This window comes from Benincasa hispida, unplaced genomic scaffold (genome assembly GCF_009727055.1).
Source record: "Benincasa hispida cultivar B227 unplaced genomic scaffold, ASM972705v1 Contig514, whole genome shotgun sequence".
NCBI classification, from domain to species: domain Eukaryota; kingdom Viridiplantae; phylum Streptophyta; class Magnoliopsida; order Cucurbitales; family Cucurbitaceae; genus Benincasa; species Benincasa hispida.
Genome location: NW_024064894.1, coordinates 419,795 through 447,732, shown reverse-complemented (window position 1 = coordinate 447,732; position 27,938 = coordinate 419,795). Strand labels below are relative to the sequence as shown.

General features: G+C 37.4%; 1 protein-coding gene across 7 annotated transcripts in view; it reads right to left on the bottom strand.

The window, feature by feature from the left end:
* Positions 1 to 428: 428 nt before the first annotated feature.
* Positions 429 to 27,938, bottom strand: part of LOC120069613 (methylmalonate-semialdehyde dehydrogenase [acylating], mitochondrial-like) — a 48,653-nt gene continuing 21,143 nt past the window's right edge. For 3 of the 7 annotated variants that reach the window (XM_039021408.1, XM_039021409.1, XM_039021410.1), the window contains 5 exons: positions 10,694 to 10,744; positions 10,452 to 10,588; positions 830 to 908; positions 703 to 738; positions 514 to 616 (listed from right to left, as the gene is read on the bottom strand). In XM_039021408.1, the coding sequence (XP_038877336.1) occupies positions 539 to 616; positions 703 to 738; positions 830 to 908; positions 10,452 to 10,555 (297 nt within the window). In that variant the 5' untranslated portion in view covers positions 10,556 to 10,588; positions 10,694 to 10,744 and the 3' untranslated portion in view covers positions 514 to 538. Of the gene's footprint in view, positions 617 to 702; positions 739 to 829; positions 909 to 10,451; positions 10,589 to 10,693; positions 10,745 to 27,938 lie in introns of all 7 variants that reach the window. The other 4 variants (XM_039021411.1, XM_039021412.1, XM_039021413.1 and 1 more) reach the window with 2 other exon arrangements.

Below are 27,938 nucleotides of genomic sequence, written 5' to 3'. Positions count from 1 at the left end.
CTTAAACTTGTAAATCCACTCTAGTGAGAGTTGTATTGTGTTCTTAAAAAATTCCAACATTTGTAACGGTTTGATCCTAAATCGTGGAAAGAATCGGGTTTGCTCTTGAATTCGTAAAAGGAGCGGTGGTGTAATGGTTGGGCTCTAATATGTGGAAAGAATCGGAAAGATTTTATTCAAATTTCCAAGATGCGCTTGGGGAGTGGAGTAGGTCGAGTTTGGCCGAATCACTATAAAAATTACGGTGTCGAGTTTGAATTTTTCTTATTATTTATAAAAAATGTATTAATTAGTTTAATTAGGTTAATTTAGAAAAAAAGTTTAATTAAACGCTATTCACCTCCTTTAGGGTTGCCATATCGATCCAACACCATCTTCGTTGAATTCTCAACTCTCGACTTCTAACCTCAAACAGACAAAACAACCGTATTTCTCTAATTAGTTTGAAAACCATCATACTTTTCTAATAACTTTGCAAAACTAAAATATTCTAATAAAAAGTCCGGTTGAATATATGGTTGAATGAGCTTATTTTACTTCACCACCTCAGTTTACTAGAGTTAAAGAAGTACTTGTTTCTGTTTACAATGGATATAGCCTCCTCTAGGTTGTCAACCTGCCGGTAAAACCAAAAGAAACAATAAGACACCCCGATGAAGACAACGTGCAATATTACCAAGTGGATGAGGAATTGGGTAGTACCTGCATACAAAGGAGTACTGGTCCAAAAAATTCTTCCTGTTGACACAAAATATCGCCATTACAATTAATGTGCAACAGAATGCTGTCAAAATAATGACGATATTTTAACAGAAAGAGATAAGAATACCTTGTAGCACTCCATGTCAGTTGTTACATCAGATAAAATGGTTGGACCAACAAAAATTTCCATTTTCATATCCTGGGACCTACAAATATTGCAAAAAACATAGAAACGCCAGAAAGTTTTATTTTTCATCAAGTAAAAGCAGGTTCATTAGATTTTAGTAAAAGGTAATGACAAGAATTTATTTAACAGACTCAGAATAATATCAAATCAGTACCACAATATCCTACCGTCAAGCAAAATTCTAGCACCATTTTCAAAGTCACTTTGAACTAATTTACAACAACGATTTTTCACCTATGGAACATTTTTTCGAGAATTAATTTAATAGTTGAATACAATTTTGTATAGTAACGTAAAGACATGGATGTCCTACTAGAAATACAGACGATATGGTTTATTGTAATTGTTTTGAGAGAGAACGAGATGTTAAGCCTCTTATTGTGAATGATTATACTAGGAAGGGCAATGTGAAACCACCCTTGGTAAATGTTTATAACAAAAAGGGTAAAACCGAAACTTGAGTGAGTTTGTTAGAAATGGGTGCATTGAATTTCTATAGCCTAGTAGTTTGTGGGAGTGGGGTGTCCGTTATTTTGGTATTAGTGGAGCATTTTTGGTAGAGTGCAACCCTCTCAAATTGGCTGGTAGCTTGCATGGTGAATTCTTCACGTTTGTCCCTACTTATACATAAATAAAACATCCCCATATACCTCCTATCACAAGAGTTATGAGCGTCAGAACACCATTAAGAACAAAACACTCAACATGGAATTAAGTTACTTTTTATTGAAGGATCGTTGGCAAAACATTCCAAAAGAATGAACTTCCAGCTTTAATGGCAAAGTTTCAGATCTAAATAAAAGTTAGAACTTTGCCTTCACCTGAAATGATCAAGGGATTAGAGAGGCAAAATAATAATCTCCTACATGTGCATAGACCATAGATCTGTTAGAAAAAACGTGGAGGACAAATATGAAAAATGAGAGAGATATTTTCCATTCAACTAAGCATGCCTTTATATAGGCTTACAAACATAACCATAGGAATGCCAATGGTTTAAAGCTATAAATGTCATCAAATGCTCATAACTCACATAACTCCTATAACTCAAAAATCACTATTGCTTACAAAAAACTAAAAGTCACAAAACCCAAAATTCACACTAAATGCCACAAATAAAGTTTAATAATGACAAACTTTTCAACAACCCCTCTTAAATTTGATTTGTTACACCAAGTAAACTCCTCATTTTGATAAAAGTCTCCAACTTGAGGGGGTTTGTGAAAATGTCCGCCACTTGGTCTTGTGACTTGATATATTTGAGTTCCACTTCTTTCTTTGTAATGCAATCTCGAATGTAGTGAAATCGGATATCAATGTGCTTGTTCCTCCCATGAAATACCGGACTTTTGGCTAAGGCAATGGCCGATTTACTGTGAACAAAAATCTCCATTGGCCTTCCATTTGAAACTTCAACTCCTTCACTAAGTTTCTTAGCCAAATTGCATGGTATACACATGAAGTTTCTGCGACGTACTCTGCCTCGCATGTTAATAATGTGACTATGGGTTGCTTTTTTGACATCCATGTGAACGCCGTTTCACCAATAAAAAATACAAACCCCATAGTGCTCTTTCGATCAACCAAATCACTACTCCAATCACTATCACAATAACCAACAATATCAAAATTGCTAGAAGAGACATACGAAAGGCCATACCCAATCGTCCCTTTGATGTAGCCAAGTATCTTTTTTGCCATTTTGCAATGTGTTGCTGTCGGTTCCTCCATAAATCGACTAATAGTTCCAACCGAATAAAGAATATCCGGTCTTGTACATGTTAAATATCTCAAACTTCCAACCAAGCTTTTGAAATATGTAGAATTTACCTTCTTTCCTCAATCTTCCTTGGTGATTTTGGCTTTACATTCCATTGGTGTTCCAACTGGATTAGCATCATTCATATTGAACTTCTTGAGTACTTCCTTAGCATAACCCTCTTGGGATATAAAAATCCCATCTTCACCTTGTTTGACTTCGATCCCAAGATAGTAACTCATGAGACCAATGTCCGTCATTTCAAACTCATTTTCCATCTCTCTTTTGAACTCATCAAACATGCTAGGATTGTTTCCTGTAAATACTAATTATCAACATATAAACAAATGATTAGTATGCTTTCACCTTGCATTTTGATGTAGAGGGCATGCTCATAAGGAAACTTCATATACTTCTTCTCTTGAAAGTACTTGTCAATCTTCGAATTTCATGCTCTTGGTGCTTGCTTTAAACCATAAAGTGCCTTCTTCAATCGAAGCACTTTATCTTCTTCACCCTTGACTTCATAACCCAATGGTTGTTCCACATAGACCTCTTCCTCAAGAATTCCATTGAAGAATGTCGATTTGACATCCATTTGATGTATCTTCCAATGATTATTGGCTACCAAAGCAATAATCAAACGAATAGTTTCAAGGCGAACAATAGGGGCAAATACCTCATCATAGTCGATGCCATGTCGTTGGCTATACCCTTTCACCACTAGTCTCGCCTTGTGCCTCTTAACATTGCCATTGACTTTTCTCTTTGTCTTGTATACCCACTTCACTCCGATCAGTTTGTGCCCTTTTGGAAGCTTGGTCAACTCCCATGTGTCATTTTTCTCTATCGCTCAAATTTCTTCATCCATTGCATTCTTCCATTTCTTGTTTGCAATGACTTCTTGGAAACTAATAGGCTCACAATCACAAAAAGACAATAGAGAATTATGTCATTTTGATTTTCATTTACCTTATTAAGTTCCCGTAGACTTTGAGTTCCTCTTGGGCTAATTTCGTTCTCCGAATTGCTGGATGAACCTTCAGATGATGATCGATTAGTCGAATGAGGTGGCACTGGAATGGGCAAACCTTCACCCATTTCATCCCTAGTCGGCTCATTTTCATCATCATCTTCAAAATATGGAAGGAAATCATACTTCTCCACTTGTATATTCCAATCCCAAGAGGCTTCCTCATCAAAAACAACATCACGACTAATCATTACCTTCCCATTCAAAGGATTGTAAAGACAATAACCCTTTGAACCTGCATCATGGTCGATGAAGATTTCTTGCTTCGATCATCGAGCTTGGTCCTTTTTTCTTCCGACACATGAGCATAAGCAATACTCCCAAACACCTTGAAGTGACCAATCTCGGGCTTTCTTCCATTCCATGCTTCTTGAGGCGTCTTGTCAAGCACACTTTTGGTTGGTGCTCGATTTGTCAAATAAACCACAGAAGCTACGACCTCTGCCCAAAATTCCCTCGGCATCTTATTTGTCTTTAGCATGCTTCTTACCATGTTCAAGATTATCCGATTCTTCCTCTCCACCATGCCATTTTGTTGCGGTGTCCTTTGGATTGTTAACGGACATCAGATGCCTTTTTCATCACAAAATTGTTTGAACTCATTTGATATGAATTCACCACCTCGATCAGTTCTCATGGCCTTGATTGTAAGGTTGCTTTCATTCTCCACTCGTGCCTTAAATCTCTTGAAGATTTCAAATACTTCTGATTTTTCTTTCAAGAAATACACCCATGTTTTTCTAGAAAAATTATCAATAAAAAGAAGGAAATATTCACTTTTACCATGAGACTCTGGTTTGATCATTCCACACACATCGGCATGGATGAGTTCTAAAGGCTTCTTTGCTCTTGTCATAGGCTCCTTCGAAAAACTACTTCAATGATGTTTGCCAAGCCAACACCCTTCAAACACTTGGTTTGGCTTGTGAATGTGTGGTAAACCTCGCACCAACTTTTTCTTCGACAAATCTTCTAGACTTCCAAAATTGAGTTGCCCAAACCGTAGCTACCATAGCCAAGAGAGATCTTCATAACACGCCTTCAAGTATTTTAGAACATAATTACATATATTCAAAGGAAACATTTGGTTTTTGGTCATGGAGACTTTAGCAATAAGTCTCTCATGATTATCCCTCAAATACAAACAATTTTTTTTCATTTGAATTTCAAAACCTTTCCCTAACAATTGTCCTACACTCAATATATTATTTTTTACATTGGGAATGTAATAAACATTTGTGATATGTTGATTTTCTCCATTTTTTAACCGAATGAGAATTTTACCTATTCCTTTGATGGCAGCTAAAGAATTGTCCCCAAAGGCAATATTACCTTTCTCCATCTCGTTCAACTCCACAAACATCTCGCATTTTCCACACATTTGATTCGTGGCTCCTGTGTCAATATACCACATACTATCTTGACTCTCTTCTTCTCCCTTTGAAACCATAAATAAGGTTCCATTCTTCTCTACATAATTGGATTGCCCTTGATGGACGTTTGATGTACTAGCGGTTGATCGGTCCTGATGCCTTCGATCAATTGACTCTGTTTGAGATGAATAACACTCATTCGCATAATGTCCATATTTGTTACAATTATAACATATTCCCTGAGATTTATCACTCCTGAACCTTCCACCAGTCTTCCATGACCTCGACCTCCTCTTCCTCTTGAGGATTTAGATAAGTTTTGAGAAACATCGGTGTTGGCTTCACCTCTTCCACCATGGCCTTAACCACCACGACCTCTTCCACATCCATGACTATTCTCCTCCTTGATTTTGAGTTCGAGAAGTTGTTCAACGGTCTCTGTTTGCTCCATCCTCCTTTTCTTTTTCTCCTCATAGGCTTGTAACGAGCCTATAAATTGTTCAATTGTCATGTTCTCGAGATCCTGTGTCTCCTCGATCGTCATGGCGATAATCTCGAACTTTGTATTTAGGCTTCGTAGAACCTTTTCCATGACACGAACATCGGTGATTTCTTCACCATTCCATCTCAATTGGTTGACGACAACCATTAATTTTGTGTGATATTCCACTATCACCTCCATTTCCTTCATTTGTAAAGATTCAAACTCACCACGTAAGGTTTGCAACCGTAGCTTTTTCACACGATCGGCTCCTCTATGAGTCGATTGGAGCTTGTCCCATGCCACCTTTGACGTCTCTGCATTGGCGATGGTCTCAAACGTATCTTCGTCCACTGATTGAAATGAGATATAATGGACCTTCTCGTCCTTCTTTCTTGTCTCCTTTAACGCATCTCTTTGCGCTTGATTAGCTCCAACTTCTTGATGACATGTAGAAATGCACGTCATCTTAGGAATTTTCGTAGAATTATAAAGGTTGTTAGGCATAATATGCGTCAATCATGTTAGGAATTCACGAGAAAAAGAGTTTGTGTCGATCAACATGTTGAATCTCAGCTAACCCATTATTTTGCATTATTATGCGTTCAATGTTCTATTTTTGTAGCTAAAACAGGAAATGGATGCAAACACGAAAACCGGACCACCGCATAGATTACCGCATGCGGAGAAACACTCCATCGCAAAGGCAAACGCATTGGTCAATGCATACGATGAATGCATCAACGCATCTACCTTGAGAAAAACCAAAAGATGATGCTGACATTTCACCTACCACGCCGTTAGTGGCAGAGGTTCAGAAAGGACTAACGCGTCGAACGTCAGACTCAGAGTAGTCCAATTAATGTTGTCGGTGACCCAAGCTCTATAAATAGAAGCCGATGAGCAGAAATTCAAGGCATCCAAAGTTTTCGCCTTAGGTTTGCCTAGGGCAGGTCCTTGTGATCCAGACAAAATGTGTGAGAAGACACTGAGAGTTCATCACCTCCTTCATCCATTTCGAATGACAACCGGGGCCTTCGACCGGAGCTAGATCTCGAGAGAGTTTGCTCCTCGCCAATCCATGGCACCACCGGCAGCCTTGACGCACATCCGTTGGAAGCAAGTCTTTGCTTCCAGCCGGTCATTTCATTTCCCTTTTCTTTTCTTATATTGTATTGTATGACATTTTGTGATTAAGGAATTAATAAAATTTTTTTTAAATGCATGTCTCTGTTTCCTTCGACTCCATCTCTATTTTCTTTGCTTAGCACCTTTACTTTCATTGCAACACTCAGTGAGATTGCTTGGGTATTGCATACTTAGTCATGTGGATTAGGGATATGAAGCATGTAGAAACCTACCGAGAGGTGTGCATTGCGTGAGTGTGTGAGCAACCTTATTTGCTTAGTGTGAAGCTGCGGCAACGTCTGTCTATGGGCTAACACATTACTTGTATATGAGTAAAGTCAGCAACAACTAACTGCTCAAGAGGGTAAGTGGTTGGTCGCATTAAGTAATATATGCATTTTTCACTAGAGATAGGAATAATCTTGGGTCAACCAAGTTCATGCGATTGTCTTGTTTTATGTTGTGCCTAACACCCCTTTAGAGCTACTCGAGAGAGAGTCTAAAGAAAGAACCTAATGACTTGAGAGAGCTAGGTTAGAATCTAGACTCGAGAGAGCGAGATTAGATCGGCATGAACAAGAGATAGGGACTTAGAGATAAGCTTTATTTGTGAACCTGCATCACATGCACCTTAGAGATGGGAATGATATTATGTGGTCGCATATTTGTGTGGATGTCATTTTGTCATTGCATAAATAGAAATAGAGGCTTATGTGTAGACCCTATAGACTTATCGCATATATCGCATGTGTTCTACCATTAGAAGCCGTAGCATTCGCACCGAGAGGTGGTTTACTATTGTATGTGGGTCGCATGATTGCTTGGCTTGTGTTGACTAAGGTTGCCCTTGCGGTCACTCTTAAGTATTGCAATGAAGACTTCTCCACATTTTATCTATTTTTCCACTCATTTGTTTCATGTCAAGAGCTATCGTGTCTCTACCTCTCATGCATATTCTCATTGCATTGTCTGTTAGTTAGAAGTAGAAGTAGTGTTAACTTAGAAACCCCTCTAACATTCTTTTATTTAAACTGTCGAATGCACATCACCGCATACGTATAGCTACAAGTCCCCATGTTCGATCTTGGATTACCTGAGAAACTTGCGTTCGCGTTATACTTGGCGTGAGCGCAAGAAAACTTGTGACAGGACGCATGGTCATCCCATACATTTGTTGGTGCATTTTCATACCAACGCATGACCATCGACGCATGACTAACAACACATATCTTAAGAACATGCATCGCATATCGCGTCCAAGGGATTTTAGTTGATGAATAATTTGACTTCTAATTTCCCATCACCACTTCTTCCTCTTGGAAACCATTCTCCACGATCTCCCACACGTCTTGTGCTCCTAGTAACGCTTTTATCTTGATGCTCCAATTGTCATAGTTGAGCTTGGTAAGCATTGGTAGTTGAAGTGAACCTATCCCACTGTTGGCCATTTTTCTCAATATTTTCTACTAGCTCTGATACCACTATGTTAGAAAAAAACGTGGAGGACAAACATGTAAAATGAGAGATATATTTTCCATTCAACTAAGCATGCCTTTATATAGGCTTACAAAATAACCATAGAAATGCCAATGGTTACAAAAATCTCATAACTCACATAACTCCTATAACTTAAAAATGTCATCAAATGCTCATAACTCATATAACTCCTATAACTTCAAAATCACTATTGGTTATAAAAAACTAAAAGTTACAAAACCCAAAAGTCACACTAAATGCCACAAATAAAGTTTAATAATGACAAACGTTTCAACAAGCTTTTCATGACTGCGGTAATAGATTTATGAAAGTTAATTAATATCTTGTAGAAATTCAAGCTATCGTAGCCTTTTACATAGAATAATAAAGATTGTTGAGCAGAACATGCGTTGATATTAACAGGAATTCATGTGAAATAATGAACTTGCGTTGATTTACATCCCCGCCCCCCATATCATGCATCAAAGTGTTTATTTTGTAGTTATCGCAAAAGTCAATCGCATGCATTGATCTCACTGAAGAAAAGTTGGTCGCATGCACTGCCACAATTACAGAATGATAACCATGATAGAAGTATGATCGCAAATAGTGGGTGGAATGCATTGATCTTTCAGAAGAAACGAATATGAACGCATACCTCAGGATATTTAAGCTACTCAGCAGACCTTTTGAAAAGCAGTTAGACCATGATGCAGTGCTGACATCTCACCTACCGCGTCAGTAATGGCGGTGATTTAGAGAGAGATTATCAAAGTTGTCAACATTTGACTCTATAAATAAAGCCTCGAAGCCCAAGTTCAAGCATCCAGGACTTCTGCCTTGGGCAGATTCTTGTGATCACAGACAAGAGCATGAGCAAGAATTTCTCTGAGAGTTCTTGATTTCCAAAACTTCCTCCGATTGACGACCAGAGCTTCGCCGGAGATAGAGCTCGAAAGGGACTACTCCACCGCCCATCCATTGCACCAACGGTAGCCTTGACACATATCTGATGGAAGCAAGATATTGCCTATATCTAGCCTTCCACCTCTCTCTTCTTATCTTTGTATTTTATTACATTTTGGCTTAATATATTAATACACTTTGTAATCAATGCATCTCTTTAGTTCCTTCATTATCATTTCCATTAACCTCTTCTATTTTATCAACTTTTCTTCTACTTTCATGAGCTAAGTGCAGATAGCAAGAGTTATCGCATACATCAATTATGCATTATAGAGATATGACACATATAGCTGACCACCGAGAGGTGTACGATGTGCGAGGGTAAAGATTCAATCCTATTTGCTTAGTGCAAGGTTATCACAAGGCTTGTCTATGATCACTCGTAGAAACAAGTAGCTGTAACCAACTACTCGAGAGGGTAAGTAGTTGTGGAACTCACTAAGCAAAGTAAGAAGCGTTCCTAGAGATAGGAATAATCTTATGCTCAACGCAACATCAATCACGTGTTATATAGATATGATACAGGTACCTGACCACTGAGAGGTGTGCGATGCGCAAGTGTGGCAAGCTGGGATTACCCTTGCGACCGAACTTAAGGACTTGGCGATATCTCCTCCCTAACACTACTTCTCTATGCATCTTATTACGCGCTAACAATTTCCACATCTCTACCGATTCTCATTGTTAAAGTTCAAATGTTCAATTTGTTTAGCTAGGAGTAGGAGTAACACATGTTAATCGGCTTCTTTCTTTTTATTTTTAATCCCCACCCAAACACATCACTTACATTCGTCTTTTAATTGCAAGTCCACGTGTTCGACCTCAGATAATCCCGAGAAACTTGTGATCTTGTTCTACTTGGCGAGAGAGCAAGAAAACTTATGACAGGAGCGCATGATCATCGCATACACACTTAACGCATAGTTTCAGACCATCGCATGATCAACGTATGACCATTAACGCATATCAACAAATTAATTTATCCTCAATACTAATCTTCTTAGACACACTCTCAATCATAGGAAGCCAATCTGCCTATATGCTTTTAACCACAAAAGCCATATTTGGATTCTTATGGAACACCCCTTGCACATGGATCTTAAAATTGAAAAGATCTGGAATTATTCATAGCAAAAGATTAGGTTGATAAAAGAACAAGAAGCCAAAGACCAAATCTCAACAGACTAGGTACTACAAGGATAGGCAAATAAAATAGAGTCTATAAAACCATGGATTTTGAGTTCTAGTTGTCCAGAGATGATGAACTCAATCAAGAAGAAGACTTTCAGAATAAAAGGAAAGAAGAAGGAATAAAAGGATTGCGATAAACAGAAGAATAATTATACCACATAATTGAACTCCCAACGGAGACAAGGATGACGATAGCCATACATGCCCGTCTAGCATCAACCAGAACACTTAAAATAGCCTCCATGTTAGCATCGGGCATAATAATTGCATGACTCTTGCCTCCAAAGTGGGACTAAGCAGTCAACATAAAGATCAGCCAAATTATTCGATAGATTATCCTAATTTGTAACACTTCAACCAAAAGAAACAAAACAGTGGGTGAATAAATAGGATTCACCTGAACTTGCTTTCCTGTTGCAGTAGCCCTAGCATATATGTTCTTTCCAACCTTCAAGTAAAATAAACATTGAAGTAAGAGTAGAAGAGAATGAAAATTCAGAATAGTGAACCAAAAGATAATAAACTTGCAAGAAAATTTTTATTTCATTCCTGTACAGGAATGAAATGTACATGGAACATGTTTTAGTCATAAAGTAATCATAGAATTTGAACATAACAGACATTATGTAAGAAAAGAAATAATTCACAAAACTAAAGAACAGTTAATGAAAGAGATTTATATGTGCTCTTTTCAATATTTATTATGGTCCCGTCAAATATATCTAATTGCATTTTTTCATTGGGCATTTCATGTACTCTTCGTGACCTGGAAAAAGATATGGCTTTTATGTCCTCATCGTCACATATATGGTTGATGATATCCTAACCAGAGAATTTAAAACAAAAAATGGAGGCAACATAAATCAGAAATAACAGACTATGGTAGCAATAAACTAATGATGACATTATAATCTATGATGTCAAAAAAAGCTAGTCACAAAAAGAATTAGAATAGTAAATATATAAATATAAGAAAATAGAGAAAGAAGAAAAAGGTGTAACTTGTTGGCTGATGTTAGAAATCGTTAGATGACATGATGTTCGTCATTTCGTGATGTGCACTAGGAGTGTATTATAAGTGCAGATGGGAGATAAGATTGATGTAAATGAAGATGAATGGTAAATGATTTCTCTAGGTGAGAAGATTAGGTGATGCGTTACACTCTCTCGCTAATGCATACAAGCTTTATCTGAGCAAGATCTAAGTATAAATCTAATTCAAGTTCCTAGTAAGTCCAAGGTCGAACAAAGGGATTTAGGTTAGGCTAATGCAAGCCTTGCATTGCAACAGATATAGAAGGGTTCTAAATAAATGCTGGAAAAGTTATCTACACTATATTAATTGCATGCGTACAAGAAGAAATATAGGGTTCAATGAAGGAATGTTGCTAAGTGATTAGTGAATGCGTTGATCTAAGTAAGCTGAACACGAAAGAGTGTGGGTAGGTATGAAGATGAGAGGTGCTTGTTTACAATCAAATGTATGTCAATGCATTGGGTTTATGTTTATCTAATCATTCAACATTTCTCAATGCAAATGCCACATGTTCCTATCTCTAGGGTGCATGCATTGGTTACAGAAAGCAGTGAAACACAAGTATTTTTATCTTTAAAACGTCAGTGTGTTCTGACTTGATGCATTTATAGCTGTCCTCTTCTCTCAAATGGTTTTAGCTGAGGTAACTTCAACCAGATGATCAAAATGATTAAAGCTTTAGAATTTTAGCATGCACAAAGTTACAAACGCATTTAACATAGTAAATTGTAAGCAGATGCAAATGTGATGAATCAAATGCACAATTTTATAAAGAACAAAATTGTCTTTACAATAACAACACTTAATCGCATGATGTGATGAATGGAAATAAAGTAAAAAGAAAAGAGTCAAGCCGAAAAGCTCAATTTCTTGTCCTCTTTGACTTGATCTTAATGTCTGTACAACCAACTTGTTAAAGAAATGAAGAAAAATTCTCTCTCAAGCTTGGTTCTCTTTAATTCTCCTTGATCAATAGTGGCAATGGTTCTTTTCCTCCTGTATTCTTCTTGCAGCAGTAAAACTACTATAATCTAAGCTCTAAGATGCTCTATCTATGCTATGCTACTTTTTTCGGTTGCAATCTTCTATCTATAGTTGTTTTCCCTCAACAACTTGTGATATGACAACATTAATTTCCATGCCCTGGTCAGCTGCCCGCCATTTCAGTTGCTTTTCAGGCGCTGACGTTTAGATACCCATATTTACAAGTGGTGATTTGATAGAAACAACACGAATCAATGTATCTTCTACGCGTTGGAATCCTTCAGACCCATGCCCTTGCGTTAGTTGAGTCTGTGACACTTGGTGAATTTAACTGAAATCCTATGATGAGATACGTTAGTGGCACGGTTTTATCAAAAATAATGTTTTCGTAAAGACTAGTAATGTTTGAAGAATGCCATGCATTTTCCTTTAAGGTAGATGATATTTTATCATTAAGAATCCAAATTGTTCCAACTTTCGAAAGGCAATAGCTTATATTTCTATAAGTTATCACACCCCCAAATTTTGAACAATGCTCGTCCCCGAGTGTTCAAAAAATAATTCTTTATCATTTCCATCATCTTAATGCACTAAGATCACCTCTCATCATGCTAACTTGCAAGTATTAGGGTTGGCGTCTGAAAAAAATACAGGTTTGTTCCTTCTAAGAAAAAAAATGTGTCTTATCTCGAATGCAGCAAGCCTTTTGTCAATGACTCCTTTTGTTTCCCAAAACATTCTCATCTTTCTAAACTAGTAATGTGTTGGATGCTACTTTTATACAATATCTTTTTAAAAGAATTTGTTGTTACAAGACCACCCATGCATTGATTTAGGTGACCCACCTTCGTTTTGCAACTAAACTTATATCATAGCATTTATGTTTCAAGATGACAGTTTTTCTTAAACTAGATAGTGGAGTTGGGATGCGTTGGTGTTGGATACTTAACTTCGTTTTGACTTGTCCCCACGGGTGTCATGCGAGCATCCAACTACGTCAAGTGCGATTCCTAATATTAACTCTTGTGAACTTGAGGTTTTCTTTTTTGACGCTGACAAAGGAGTTTGCTACACGGTGGGGATAGTCAGTAGATTTTAGTCTAATCCAGGACAGGGTCACTAGACTGCCATCAAGAATATCCTCAAGTATCTTCGGAGAACGAGGGATTACATGCTCGAGTATGGATCTAAGGATTGTTACTGGATACACGGACTTTCATTTTCAGATTGGTAAGGATTCTCGAAAATCCACATCAGGATCAGTGTTCACTTTTAACGAAGAGGTTGTAGTATGGTGAAGCACTAAGTGGGGGTGCATCACTGACTCTACGATGGAGGCAAAGTATGTAGGCGCTTGTGAAGCTACTAAGGAGGCCGTTTAGCTCAAGAAGTTCCTGACTGATCTGGAAGTTGTTCCAGACATATCTAGGCCCATCACCCTTTATTGTGATAATAGTGGTGTTGTGGCGAACTCCAGGGAGCCCAGGAGTCACAAGCGCGACAAATACATAGAGCATAAGTATCATCTCATCCACGAGCTGTCTCTTATACACATCTAGATGTGTATAAGAGACAGGGCCGAGTATGTAGCGGCTTGTGAAGCTGCTAAGGAGGCCGTTTAGCTCAAGAAGTTCCTGACTTATCTGGAAGTTTTTTCAGACATATCTAGGCCCTGTCTCTTATACACATCTAGATGTGTATAAGAGACAGCATACAAGTGGATCATGCCTTAAGTGATAACCTAAATGGGGTGTAGTATATGGATATATGAGGGAAACCTTATCCTAGTGATACGGATACAACATGCTTTGTAGATAGTTACAAATGTTGTAATGTGCTATAGATGGTGTGATCCTGATCATTCATGTAGAGACATGCAAGTGGGGGTGTCCTATACAAAGGAGTTTGTATAAGACCAGACCATGAAGTGTATAGTCTCGTTATATAACGCCGTTCATGACAGAGACTTTCATTCCGCTAGGATGACCATAGGTAACATGACCTTAATTCTCAATGAGTTGGGAACTTCTGCCTATGAGGGCGGCCCTTTGATTTGCATGGGTGTGCATAGCCATATTGTCGACTCAAACTTACCACTTTGGAGATTCGTCTGATTGAGGAGCTGGGAACTCAGCTACACAAGATGGAATTCACTCATTCCCCGAAGATGGGGTAAGTAGATAGATTGCTCCCTTAAGGGTTGATTCTGGGGCTTGAACGATGTGGCGCCACACATCTTATCATGAACTGAGAGGTGTCCACTCATAGTAGGACTATGATGTATTGTTTTTTAGAGGAATCGGTGGTACTTAAGGGGTTAGATGTAACTACAGAAGCAAAACGGTAAATTGGCCCAGCTATACTTACGAGCGATTTGTGAATGGTTGTCGTACTGTCGACTACTTATATCTGACGGATACGGAATATATCTGTAGTGAGAAGAATGCAGCTGTCGGTCTTTAGTAGACTGCCTGACAGTTAATAGATTGGTGAATCTCATGATTAAAGAGTTTAGTCAGCTATTCACGTACAATTGAAGCTTCAAGCTACAGGTCCATAAGGTCCCCTTGGTAGCTCAATGAATTCAAGTTGAGAATCAAAATTTGGGTCAGTTTGAAGTGTTCAAATTGACAAGAGGGAGTTTGATTATATATGATATGATTAAACTGGTTCAATTATATGTGATAAATTTGATATGATGTATGGGATACATTAATTGGAGGATTTTGATATCAATATGATTTATATTGAATAAAGGAGAAAAGAGCTATGGTTTAAATATTACATATGATGTGATATTAAAATCATAGGTTATAAATATAATAGACAAGTTAGTTATTATATTTATTTATAATTAAAACAATTATATGATAATTGTAGGTGGTTTCTCCTTTAACCGTGTGTGAAAGTGGAAAGTTATGGTTGGTTTTCATAACTGAAGGATAAAATGAAAAATCTTTTCATTTTTTTAAAGGAATTGCTTCATTAAGTTCCTGACTAATCGTTTAGCTGACAAGAGACTACACGATAGCCTTCAAGTGATTTTCTAAACGATTGTGTACTAGCGCCTTTTACTAGACGATTATGTAAAGCGATTTACTAAGCAATCGCGTGGCAAGCGAGATTCATTAAACAATCGTGTAAATGATCAAGCCTGTTTTACTAAAGGATCGTGTACCTAGCGAGATTTACTAAATGATCAAGCACACAAAGTCTATGCGATAGATAGTTCCTTCTCCCACTTGCTTGGTTGTTGGGTTTGATCGTTGCCTTCCTCCATCCCTCTTCCAAATCCAACAGAGCCCACACCTCTTGGATTCTCACTTCGAGAATACCAAGATTTTCGAGTGGTGGTGTTTAAGAGGGTGTTTGTTCATGGAGAAGATTATTCATGACCACTAGACGATTGGGTAGGCAATTTAGGCGAGAGGAGATTGTTGTTCCAGTCTTCACGAGAGCGAGAGCTTAATAGAAGAAGAGTTCTTCAAAGGTATGTCTCTCGTTCCTTTGTATTTATTTTTTAAAGCATGTTGTAATTTGTTAGAAGATGCATAACTAGTTTGTATGTCTATGAATGCCTTTAATTTTGTCACAATGGGCTTGGAAAGATCTTACTTCCGCTTATGGGTTCTCTTTGAAAAGAGTTTCTTCAATAGGTTCCTCCCAAACATAATACTTTGACTCCTTCTTGATTTTATCCAGTCTATATTTATTCATACCATGTGGGAGCTTACCAGTGGTCAAGTAATTCAGATATCAACGTACCAGGGAGTCATAGAAATACCATCTGCTTGCATTAAAGTCTGGTCAAGGAAGTCTCCATTTGATAACGGGCAGAAATGCACGTTATTACAGTGCTAAGTTCTTAAACAATGCTGGCTTGAGTTGATAAAATATATAAGATTGCGTCCAAAAAGCATTAAGTTCATAACATTGCGGTCGCATACATTCATCTCATAGAAACAGTTAATTTTTGTATTTTTATGCAGAATATGCGTTAATGCAAGGCGAAAAGCACGATCACAAGAAATAAACGGTCGAGCGCAACATTACCACAAGGATTTGCGGTGATTTGTGCTCGCAAACATCTGCTCAAGAAGGATTTCCGCATAGAGTCGTCGTAACTTGGTGGTCGCATCTGGGTGAAAGGCATAATTAATCACGATGGGACAGAAAGCTGATGATGGTCGAATCTGAATTAAGTTGACAAGCCGCTAACGATAAAAACTACACTCAACTTTTCGGTGACAAATATTCGGCGCATCAGTCAGATTATTAAATCTATCCCATCTGTACAATCATAAGAGAGAAGCCGTCTTTCACCCCGAAGGCTCTATAAATACCGAATGCAACCTTTAGAAGAGGAGTTCGAACACTTAGAGAATTTTCCTTTAGAATAGCTTTGTCCATAGTTTTCCTTTTATTTTAAGCCGAAGTGAAAGAAGGGAAGAGATGCCTGAAGATTGCTCAGGCAACTTGAGAGAGAACCTGGAAACGTAGAAAGCAGAGAGCGGGCCGACTCTCGCGAGAGCGGGATTATCTTTTGAACAAGAGTAGAAAAGACAGTGTAAAAGCCTGGGAAGCAAGAGATTGCTACCAGGCTCTTTATTCTCTTCTTGCATTTTTATTTTGTATTTCAACTCTACATCTATACAATGAAATTTCTTTATCTACATCTATTCACTCTCTTAGCACGCATGAGTAGCTAAACTTATTGAATGGGTTGAGAAGACCTAAGCTAACATAACCTAGGATCTTCATTGCATGCGATTATCTTGTTTTATGTTGTGCCCAACACCCCTTTAGAGCTACTCGAAAGAGAGTTTAAAGAAAAACCCTAAAGACTCGAGAGAGCTAGGTTAGAATCTAGACTCAAGAGAGCAAGATTAGATCTACATAAGCAAGAGATAGGGACTTAGAGATAAGCTCTGTTTGTCAACCTGCATCGCGTGCACCCTAGAGATAGGTATGATATTATGTGGTCGCCTTATTTGTGTGTTTTTCATTTTGTCATTGCATAAATAAGAATAGAGGCTTATGTGTAGGTCCTATAGACTTATCACATATATCGCATGCATTCTAGCATTAGAAGTCGTAGCATTCGCGTCGAGAGATGGTTTACTATTGTATGTGTGTTGCATGGTCGTATAACATGAACGCATCCTAGGGAGTGTTAGCCGAATCCTTCTCAACCCGTTCACCGCATACTCATCGCATTTTCTATATTATCAACTCTTTTCGAAACTTCGCCGCCTTTTTTTATTTTTATTACCGCAAACAACAAACCAAACAATTATTTGAGTTACCGGTTACCACAAAGTCTTTTGCAAAATTATCATCGCATACCATTTTCCCAAGTCCTTGAGTTCAACCCTAGACTTACCAGGAAACTCAGTGGGGTTTACACTTGGATTCCACTGAGAAAACTTGTTGCTCAATGCAATTCCATCACCGCATTTCATTCCATATTTTCACCGCATATAATAACGCATCACTATCGGCAACGACATTCTCGCATCCCGTCCTGTCCTGAAATCTCAGGTTAAACTCTTAAAGGATAAGTACCTACCTCACCAATCTGGGCTTGGACTCCTTCTTTGACATCAATAGCGCAAGGATGCATGGTTAGAAAAAACAATAACTTCATATCCTATAATATAAAAGTGAAATTTTTCTAAAGCAAAAATAACAACTAAAAACTCCTTTTTATTCATGGTATAGCTGCACTGAGTCGAGTTGAGGGTCTTTGAAGCGTAGTAGATGACGTGATCTTTCTTATCAACTTTCTGCCCCAACACTGCTCCTACAGCATGGTCACTTGTATCACACATGATCTTGAAGGGAAGATCCCAACGAGGAGCCTAAATAACTAGAGTGCACGAGAAGGCGTTCTTTAGAACATAAAAACTTTTCCTACATTCATCATAAAATCAAAGGCCACATCCTTTTGAAGAAGATAAGTCATCAGTTGAGAAAACTTACTAAAGTCTTTTATGAACCTACGATAGAAACCTGCATGACCCAAAAACAAACAAACCTCCCTCACATTTCTGGGGTAAGGGAGGTTAGCAATAACATTAATCTTAGTAGGGTCTACCTCTATGCCATGCTCAGATACTATATGTCCCAATACAATGCCACGTGAGGCCATGAAATAACATTCTTCAAAATTAAGAGCCAAGTTAGACTCAATGCATTGTCTTTCTAGCATCCTTGACAAATTAGACAGAAAACTAGCAAATGAGTCTCCATACACAGTAAAGTCATCCATAAAAATCTCCATGCATTTTTCAATAAACTCAGAAAATATGGACATCCTATAGCCCTGAAAGGTGTCAGGAGCATTACATAGTCCAAATGGCATTCTTTGAAGGCAAAGGTACCATAGGGACATGTAAATGTCGTCTTCTGTTGGTCCTCCTAGTTAATCGGGATCTGATAGCAACCCGAAGAACCATCAAAGAAACAGAAGAAAGGCTTTCCTGCTAACCTTTAGAGCATTTGATCGATAAAGGGAATGGGGAAGTGGTCTTTTCTAGTCACATCATTTAATTTTCTAAAATCTATACACATCTTCCACCCATTCTGAACCCTAATAGGAATTAGACTACCCTCATCATTTTTCACCACAGTATCACTCATTTTCTTAGGCACTACATGAATAGGACTAACCCACTCACTATCAAGAATAGGATAGATAATACTTGTATCTAGAAGTTTGAAGACCTCTTTCATTACTATCTTCTTCAAGACAGGATTTAGACATCTTGGGGTTGTCGACAAGGGTTAGCTCCATCTTCCAGAGAAATCTAATGCATGCACACAACAGGGCTAATAAACTTTTATGTCGGCCGACGTCCATCCAATGGCTAGCTTGTATTTTCGCAATACCTCCACCAACTGCTTCTCTTGTTCCTCAATCAAGTTCTTTGAGATTATAACAGGCAAGGTCTCAGCTTTCCCCAGATAGGTGTACTTTAGGTGGTCTATGTTAGGTTTTATGTCTTAAAACTCGTAGTTTGTAAACAACAAAACTTATTCTGAAAATTCAATAAGTTGTTATTGAATATATGTATTGCTTAATAGGAATCCAATAAACCTAAAAGACCCATGACTATTACGTGAGTAATTGAACTTTTTGTGTAGACATAAAAGTAGATCAGATTCGAGTAAATAGTCAAAATGATCTAAAGTATATGCATAAGGTTGGGTGCCTTATTCTGGTAACACTATTGGATGCAGCCTACTTTGTATTTGTTAAAAAAGAGTTGTAAAGTGCTACAAACGATGTGATCCTAATTCGTATATGTTATGACATGAGGAGTGGGGGCATCCTATGCAAATGGGTTTGTACAAGATCGGAACACGAAAACAATCAATCTTATTTCATAACACTGTTTACTGTTTAAGACTGACTATTTCAAAGTGATGACCTAGGTAACTTGACCTTAATCCTGAGCTAACTATAAACTCCCGTTTATTCAAGATTATCCTTAGATTTGCATAGGTGAGGGTTGGCTCAACAACACCGGCTCAATAAACCTCCATTTCAGGGGTAAGATTGGGAAGATAGCTGGGGACATAGGGTGCAAGAAGAAATTCACTCTTACCCGTTTTTAGGGATAGTAGAGAGGTTGTTCCTTAAGTGCTGACTTCGAGTCTTGAACAAGGGGCCCCACCCTCTCATTGGCCCGAGAGGAAATCAGTTTGTTGATTGGATCACAGATCAATCGTTCATTAGAGGATCAGTGGGACATAAGGAACAAGAGATAATCTCGGGAGTAAAACAGACATTTGACCCAGTCGTTATTACGAACAACCTATGAACGATTAACTTACTAATCATGGTTATAACGAGTGGACATAATATATCTACAGTGAGGGGAGTTCAACTATGGACTTTAGTGGATTGATCTATTAGTTAACGAATGGGGGTTAATTCGATGTAATGAGTTTAGCCAATTAATCTCAGATCATTGGAGCCCATGATCTATAGGTTCGTGAGGTCCCCTTACTAGTTCGTAAATGGATTAGCTTTAGACTAGCGTGATAAGTTAATTTAAAACGTTCAAAATAGAATTAAAGGAATTAGTAATTATATAAGATATAATTACACGTTTAATTTTAAAAATTAAACAGAATAGGAGAATTAATAAATATTTAAATATGATTTAAATATATGAAGCTAAATTTGTGTAAAATTAATTTGATATTTGATATTAAATTAATTAGAATTAATTAAATTGTTTAATAATTTTATTAGAAAATTAATTTATGAAATTAATTTTTCAAAATTAATAGTATGATCAATTTTTGAAATCAAATTGATTTTTGAAATCATTTGGTAAAAATTGAAAAGTTTGAAAAACACAAAATGAAATTATGGTTTTTCCCAATAACACCTTCAACTAGCTCACACCAAACCAACTTAAGTTTGGCTTCAATAACTCCAAGCATGAAATTGAGGCAACCATCTTCTTTACATGAAAGTCCTGAAATATATTGAGAAGATTGGAGTAGAAATGAGGCATGCATCTATAGAGTTTTTGCTGAAAAATTCGAGTTGAAGAAGTTATTCTTCAAGTGGGTTGTTCCGGTGAGTTCTTCTCCAAGCTCCCTTCATTCAAGCTTATTTTGAGTCCCACAACTCAATCTAAAGCTCCAAGAGAATAGTGGGCAAGATTTTGAGGTGGCCCACAACGAGATTTGTAGAAGTTCGCAGCTGAGAATCGAGATTTCAAGAAGTTCTACAGAGGTATGACTTGAAACCCTCTTGTTTTTGTATGAGCATGCTTTAGTTACTGCCAAAATTAATGAATAAGAGTACTTATTGATACTTGTTACTTCATCTACTTGTTCATATACTCCTACAATTGGTATCAGAGCATCATTTAAGCATTAAATTTGATTTAATTTTGGTGTGGTAGGTGTTTTTCATGAGTTATATGAAAATGGTGCACTAATATGGTTTTCTGAGTTTTCATATTTAATTTCTCTTTGATTTCTTGATTAAATTTGTAATTGGCTCTTGATTGATGAGCTTATATGTGTTCTCAAGAGTCTGTAATTTATTTGGAGTCATTAGAGTTGAAATTAAGATGTAATTGAAGAAATAAGTGAATAAGGCCGAGCTGCAGATTCCAGTTCTTCAGCCTCTACTCAAATCTCGTTGTTGAAGTTAAAGTGAGTTTTCCCTTTGAAGCAAGAGAGAGAGAGTTAAGCAATCGTGTAGCTACGATCACTGGGCGTTGAAGTGTTGTGTGCTAGGCAATCATGTAGCTACGGTCGCTGGGCATTGAAGTGTTTTGCACTATGCGATCATGTAGCTATAGATGCTGGGTGTCGCTGTGAAGAGGCCTTAAACGATAGCACTACATAATCGGTATAAACTATAGAGGCGATTGTGTAGCTATGTGTGGTGTTGAACGATGTGAAGAGGCGCTAGACCATGGTGCTACACGATAGTTGCAGACGTAAGACGATGGCATTACATGATAAGGCAAACGCTAGACGATCGCATTACACGATAGACGTTAGCGCTACACGATGAGCCTCAGTGAGATTTCGTTTCCATGAGATTCTAATGGAATTTTTCGAGCGAGATTTCAAGTTCAAACGAGATTTTGAATCAAGTTTGAGTGAGATTTCTAAACGAGATTTTATTGGAATTTCGAGCGAGAGATGGAGTTGAGCGAGATTTTGAATCAACTTCAAGCGAGATTTCAAGCATGGAGCGAGAGATCGAGTTCGAAATGAGATTCTTCAATAAAGCTGGCGAGAGTTGAACTGAACGACACCAGAGCTAGCGAGAGCATCCGATTCAACCGGTTTTCTTGAGGTCCTGTCTGGTTCAACCTCAAAAGGTTTTTAGCTAGTTCGGTTCAGGCTATTCTGGTTTGATTCAAGTTGTTTGGTTTTGATTTGGAGTGGTTTGAGCGATCCATAAGTGGTTTTGAAGCTGTTACTTATTGTTTTGTAATAATTAGGCTTTTATTTGCTTGTTTATGCCAAAACTAAAATCATATTAGTTTGTGTTTAATTACTTATGCATTTGATATATGTTATAATTAAATAAATCTTGTATGAGCATATAATATGCCATGTAGATTTAAAATCTCTCCATAGAAAACATGTTACATGCATTGACGGTATGCTATAAAATCTTATAATATATAGTATGCATGTTAGGGTTTCTTTTATTTAATAAAATTGTTATATTAAATATTGAATGCCTTTGATGTATGTTTTTTTATGTTTAGCATGTCTAAAATTTTGTAAGTTGTTACCAAATTGGGTTAGACGTTTGAAATCCATAACAAAGAACAACTGCATGACGTAAGTTAACCACTTGTTTTAAAATAGTTAAAATAGGTCGTTAATTTGCAAAGCTCGAGTTACAAACTCAACCCTTATATAATCATGTCGAAGGTTGGTGGTATTTAAGTTGACGGTCTACGGAACTCCTCCTACTTGGGGATTATGACCGAATAATTGAGTGTTGTTAACTGGTTTTATAAGCATACGTGGGTGGTGTGAGGTAATAAAACGGTTTACCACCTAGACATCATAGGTTTAAATCCATTTATAAGTGTTATAATTGGATAAACCACATAGACTTAGGGTAGTTTGTTTAGCCGAAATGAACCTAAGTTTACCCAATTAATAGAACACTTCAGTGGGAGTTCAATAACTTCTATATGATAAAGTTATTAGAACACTTCAATGGGATATTAACAACATATACAATACGTTATTTTTAGCTCTCACGTCCCTAAGAGTTCACAATCGAGATTTAAGCGGTACTTTGTGTCATCTTGGGAGTGACCTCCATACGGAAAGTATTTTTTAACATAAATCTAGATTTCTGTGAACAAGGGAAAGTTGTTCAAACATGAATCAATTATATGATATATAGATTCTTACTCCCACGTCTCCACATAGTTTACACCATGAGATTCATATGATGCTTCGTGTCACCCTGGGAGTGACCTTCATATGGAAAGTGTTTGTATGAGTCAATAACAAGGTGAATGGGAGAAGTAGTTTATAGTATGTGGGTGAAGGATATGTGGCAACATATCCTGCGGTCTCTTTCGTTAGATTGGACCATGAGATTCCTATGTTGCGCCTGTTGGTTTGCTTTAAGCAGCCCTTGCTACTCGTTTAACGACAGCTATCCCCCCAGAGGGTTGTAACATAGGATTTGGAACAACTCAAACTCCAAAAATGGATAGAATTTCTTATATCCATTCCAACCTTGACTCTCCATTTCGGTAGCATAGATGGGGGCGACCTCTGACGTCTGAAAACGGAGGGTTACACTTACAGAATTATTAAAGTGTTAGTAATTTCTTACCAAAAATCGATAGCTAAATGACTATCAGAATATGAGTTATTTTGGATATAGTATTTAGTCAAGAATGTCTTGTTGTAGTATTGTTGCAAAAAAAATAAATCTTGCGTATATTATTACTTTGCTAAAACTTGATTGGATTTAAAAGCAATTCACTTATAGAATTTGTTTACAATTTCATAATGACGAGTTCACTAGTACAATTGTTGGCGTCTGATAAACTGATATGGGATAATTATGCTACATGGAAATCAAATTTGAATACTATACTGATGATAGATGATTTAAGATTTTTCTTAATAGAAGATTGTCCTTTCGTTCCAAGCTCTAACACAAACCGAACTATTCGGGATGCATATGATAGATGGATCAGGGCAAATGATAAAGCCCGTGCTTATATCCTCGAAAGCATATCTAATGTTTTGGCGAAGAAACATGAGGATATAGGTACTGCCAAAGAGATTATGGAATCTCTACTAGGGATGTTCAGGCAACCATCCTTTTCCCTAAGGCATGATGCTATAAAGTACGTTTACAACTGTCTCATGAAAGAGGGGGCCTCTGTTCGTGAACATGTTTTAGACATGATGGTCCACTTTAATGTGGCGGAAGTAAATGGTGTCGAGAGAAGTCAAGTCAATTTTATTCTAGAATCTCTTCCGAAGAGTTTTCTGCAGTTCTGAACGAATGCACTCATGAATAAAATTAAATATAGTTTGACTAGTTTGCTGAATAAGCTACAGGCTTACGAGACTATGTTGAGAACTAAAGGTCTAGAATCAGAAGTAAACGTTACTACTATTGAGAAGAGAGGAACGTCCTCCAAAAAGGCTGATGTTGCTTCCTCTTCACAGAGTAAGAGTATTCCTGCTAAGAAGAGCAAAGGGAAAGGGAAGAAGATGCAAGGATAAGTAGAGTTTAGCTGTTGGTCTTTAGTGGAGTGCCTGGCAGTTGATGGATAGTGGATGTCATGACTAAAGAGTTTAGTCAGTTATTCACGTATGGTTGGAACTTCGAGCTATAGGTCCATAAAGTCCCCTTGGTAGCTCAATGGATTCAGTTAAGTATCAGTTCGTGGTGTTGATTTGAAATGTTCAAATTGACAAGAGGTATTTTGGTTATATATGATATAATCGGTATGATGTATGAGATACATCTAGTGGAGGATTGATGTAAATAAGATTTACATTAAGTACCATGGAATAGAAAACGAACTATGGTTTATATGTTTCATGAGATGAAATATTAAAACTATAGGTTATAAATATAGTATGATAAGTTGGTTATCATTTATATCTATAATAATATTAATTATTGTATAATTAATTCTTTTTCTTTAATAACCAATTGAGTGGGTGGTTATTGGATTCATGGTAACCGTGAAATAAAAGGAAAATGGTTTTCCTAATTTTAGTAACGATTGAAAAGTTTTGATAAAAAGTTTTTTGAGATTTATCTCTCGCAAAAAGGATCTCCCGAAGTTGTCAAGTAAATATAGATTTACTAAACGACAGCTTGGGCAAGCTAAATGATTGTGCAGTATTTACTAAACGATCGCATAGCTTTTGCTAGACGATTGCTTAGCTTTAGCTAAACGATTGGGCATTGATCTATACAATAGGTCTTCGTCATCTCCCACGTGTCCAGTCGTGTACATGATCGGTGTTTCCTCCTCCGTCTGCCTCATACCAAGTCCGAACAGAGCCCACCTTCTAGATTCTCACACCGAGAATACCAAGGTAGCCTTCTTGGTGGTGTCTTACTCAACTCGACGCTGTCAAGGTTTTGTGGAGGCCGTTCGTGCTGTTGTTGAGGAGTTCGTGACCAAGGCGATCGCTGAGTTCGAGCACGAAGTGTTCGTGCTGTGTTCATTTTTGTGTTATGGTTATGTAGATTGAGCGTTCGAGGTTGCTGTTTTTCGAGTAGTTGTGTGCAAAGGAGCGTGGAGACGCATCTTCAAATGTTCGTAGAGTATTCTCTTTGTTCATTTGAGTTTTCATGCTGTAATTTCTGTACTAATTGTATAACCACTTGTTTCTGTATTCAACTGCAATATGTGATGTTCATTCATTATTGTAATTTGGAATAATTTTATTTCCGTTGCTCATGAAAATGTCGATTCCGATTTCCTTAAATTGGTATCAGAGTCAGGTTCTCTGATATTCCAAATTACAACTCTGAATTGAACTCATTTTACAGTCACAGTGGGTTTCTACATTTGTGGTTAATCGTTTTTTACATATGTGATTGCGTTGATGAATGTTTCGAGTTTAAATTGCCTTTTTGTTAAAGCTTTCAGTATTACAAAGTGTTAATTGACATCGCAATAGAGTATGTAATTCAAAAGGGTTGAGGTTTTCGAGTCGTTCATGATGAAGCTTCGAAGCATGGCGATGCGGTTCTTAACGAAGAAGAAGATCAAGGGTTGTTCGTATCGTGTAGCCTCAGGTAAACGATCGTTGGGATTTACCTAAGTGTTTGCTTAGATTTTTCTATACGATCGTGTAGTATTTTCTAAACGATCGTTTAGCTAATGCTAAGCGATGGGGTAAATCATTTACCATATCGCGTAGCATTGGTTGCCCAATCGCATAGGCGCTGGAGGTAAACGATCGTAGAGGGAGCATGCGATGCTCGTCGTTTAGTAGAAGGCGCACGCTAGACGATCGTGTAATTAACAAGCTTCATCACTTTGTTACTATCTATGTGATCGTGCGTATGTGATACGGAGGCGTTAGCTAAGCGATCGATTAGGCAATGTTGCTTTATGGCATCACAGTCGTTTAGACGATTGCGGAAGGCAGGCATTGTGCAGAGCACACTAAGCGATCGTGTACTTAAGGGTTCATCGCTTAGTAAAGGTACACGATCGTGTAGTAACAGCTAAATGAGTGTTTAGATTTGTCTAGAGGATCGTATAGTAATTGCTAAACGATTGTTTAGCTCTTGGAGCGCTAGTAAACAATAGAGAAAAGTGTTTGTTATATCGTGTAGACGATCGAGTAGTGCTTAGTACACGATGGTTGGAGAAGCGATGTTTTTCCTCGAGCAGTTCAAGACTCGGTTCGCCTATTTGAACCGAAGACTCCTCGTCTTTGTAATAGTTGGCTTTATTTTTGTGTTTTTAAGGAAAATTTACCCGGTTCATCAACTTTGGTTGTTTATACATGTGATGTATCGTTCTTATATGCCAAAGTGTTTGTCATATAGTTAAAACCCACCTTATGTTGTGCAATTATTCATGCATCATGTATTATAAATGTTATAATATTGCATGAAGAAATTACTTGAAAGCATGCGCATGCATCATGAAATATAAGAATTATATTTTGCATGCAGTGATCATTATCATGCATCATCCTTTTAGTATAAGTATTATAGTCTAGGGGTCAATGGAAGCATGTTTTGCTTGTTTCATTGTTGTTTCGTATAAGTGTTATATAAAAGAAGTAGCAATGAATGGACAATGCATTGAGCATGACACTTAGGTGTTTATAATTGTTATGAATGCCTTGCATGTATTAGCTTCACATTGTGGTGGTTGTTTCTGTTTATAAGTGTTATAAAGGAAATTAGACCTAAAATCAATATTTCAGAGTTGTGTGTAGACTTAGGGTGAACTCAAGTTTTTAAAAGGGTTTTAAAAATTAGATTGAGATAGACCTAAGTTCAAGTTGTTCTAAAGAGTTTAATAACCTAGGTTAATCTTTTAAAATCAGTTTAATAGGATTAAATTGGTTGAAATAAAAGATTAAATTTGTTGTAAACCTATCTATAAGGGACCTTTTGTCTAAGGCGGGTTCTGGCTAGGTGGGGTTCTTAAGTTGACGGAAACATAACACCCTTATTTGGGAACCTACCTAGAAAGGTGAATTAGATAGATTTTCAATAAGCATATGACGATTTAGTCAAAGATTCCGTTAAAGAGTTTAATGTATGATGATCAAAAGTTGTTCAACTATCCAAGGTAAAAGTTACTCTTGGGCAAACCTAAAAGTCACTTAATTATAATCCTTAGCCGTGTTTTTTCTAAGTAAGCTAAACCCTAGGTTATAAAATACACAGTGTGAGAAAGAGACGTGAAATTAGCCGCCAAAAACTTGATGGCTAAAATCATGTGGGACGCAATATGCGATGCATGTTCATAGTGTATGCATTGATTATCATGCGTCGGTGGTCATGCGTTAACGAATGTATGTGATGACCATGCATTCCTGTCACAAGTTTTCTTGCGCTCATGCCAAGTATAATGCAAACGCAAGTTTATCG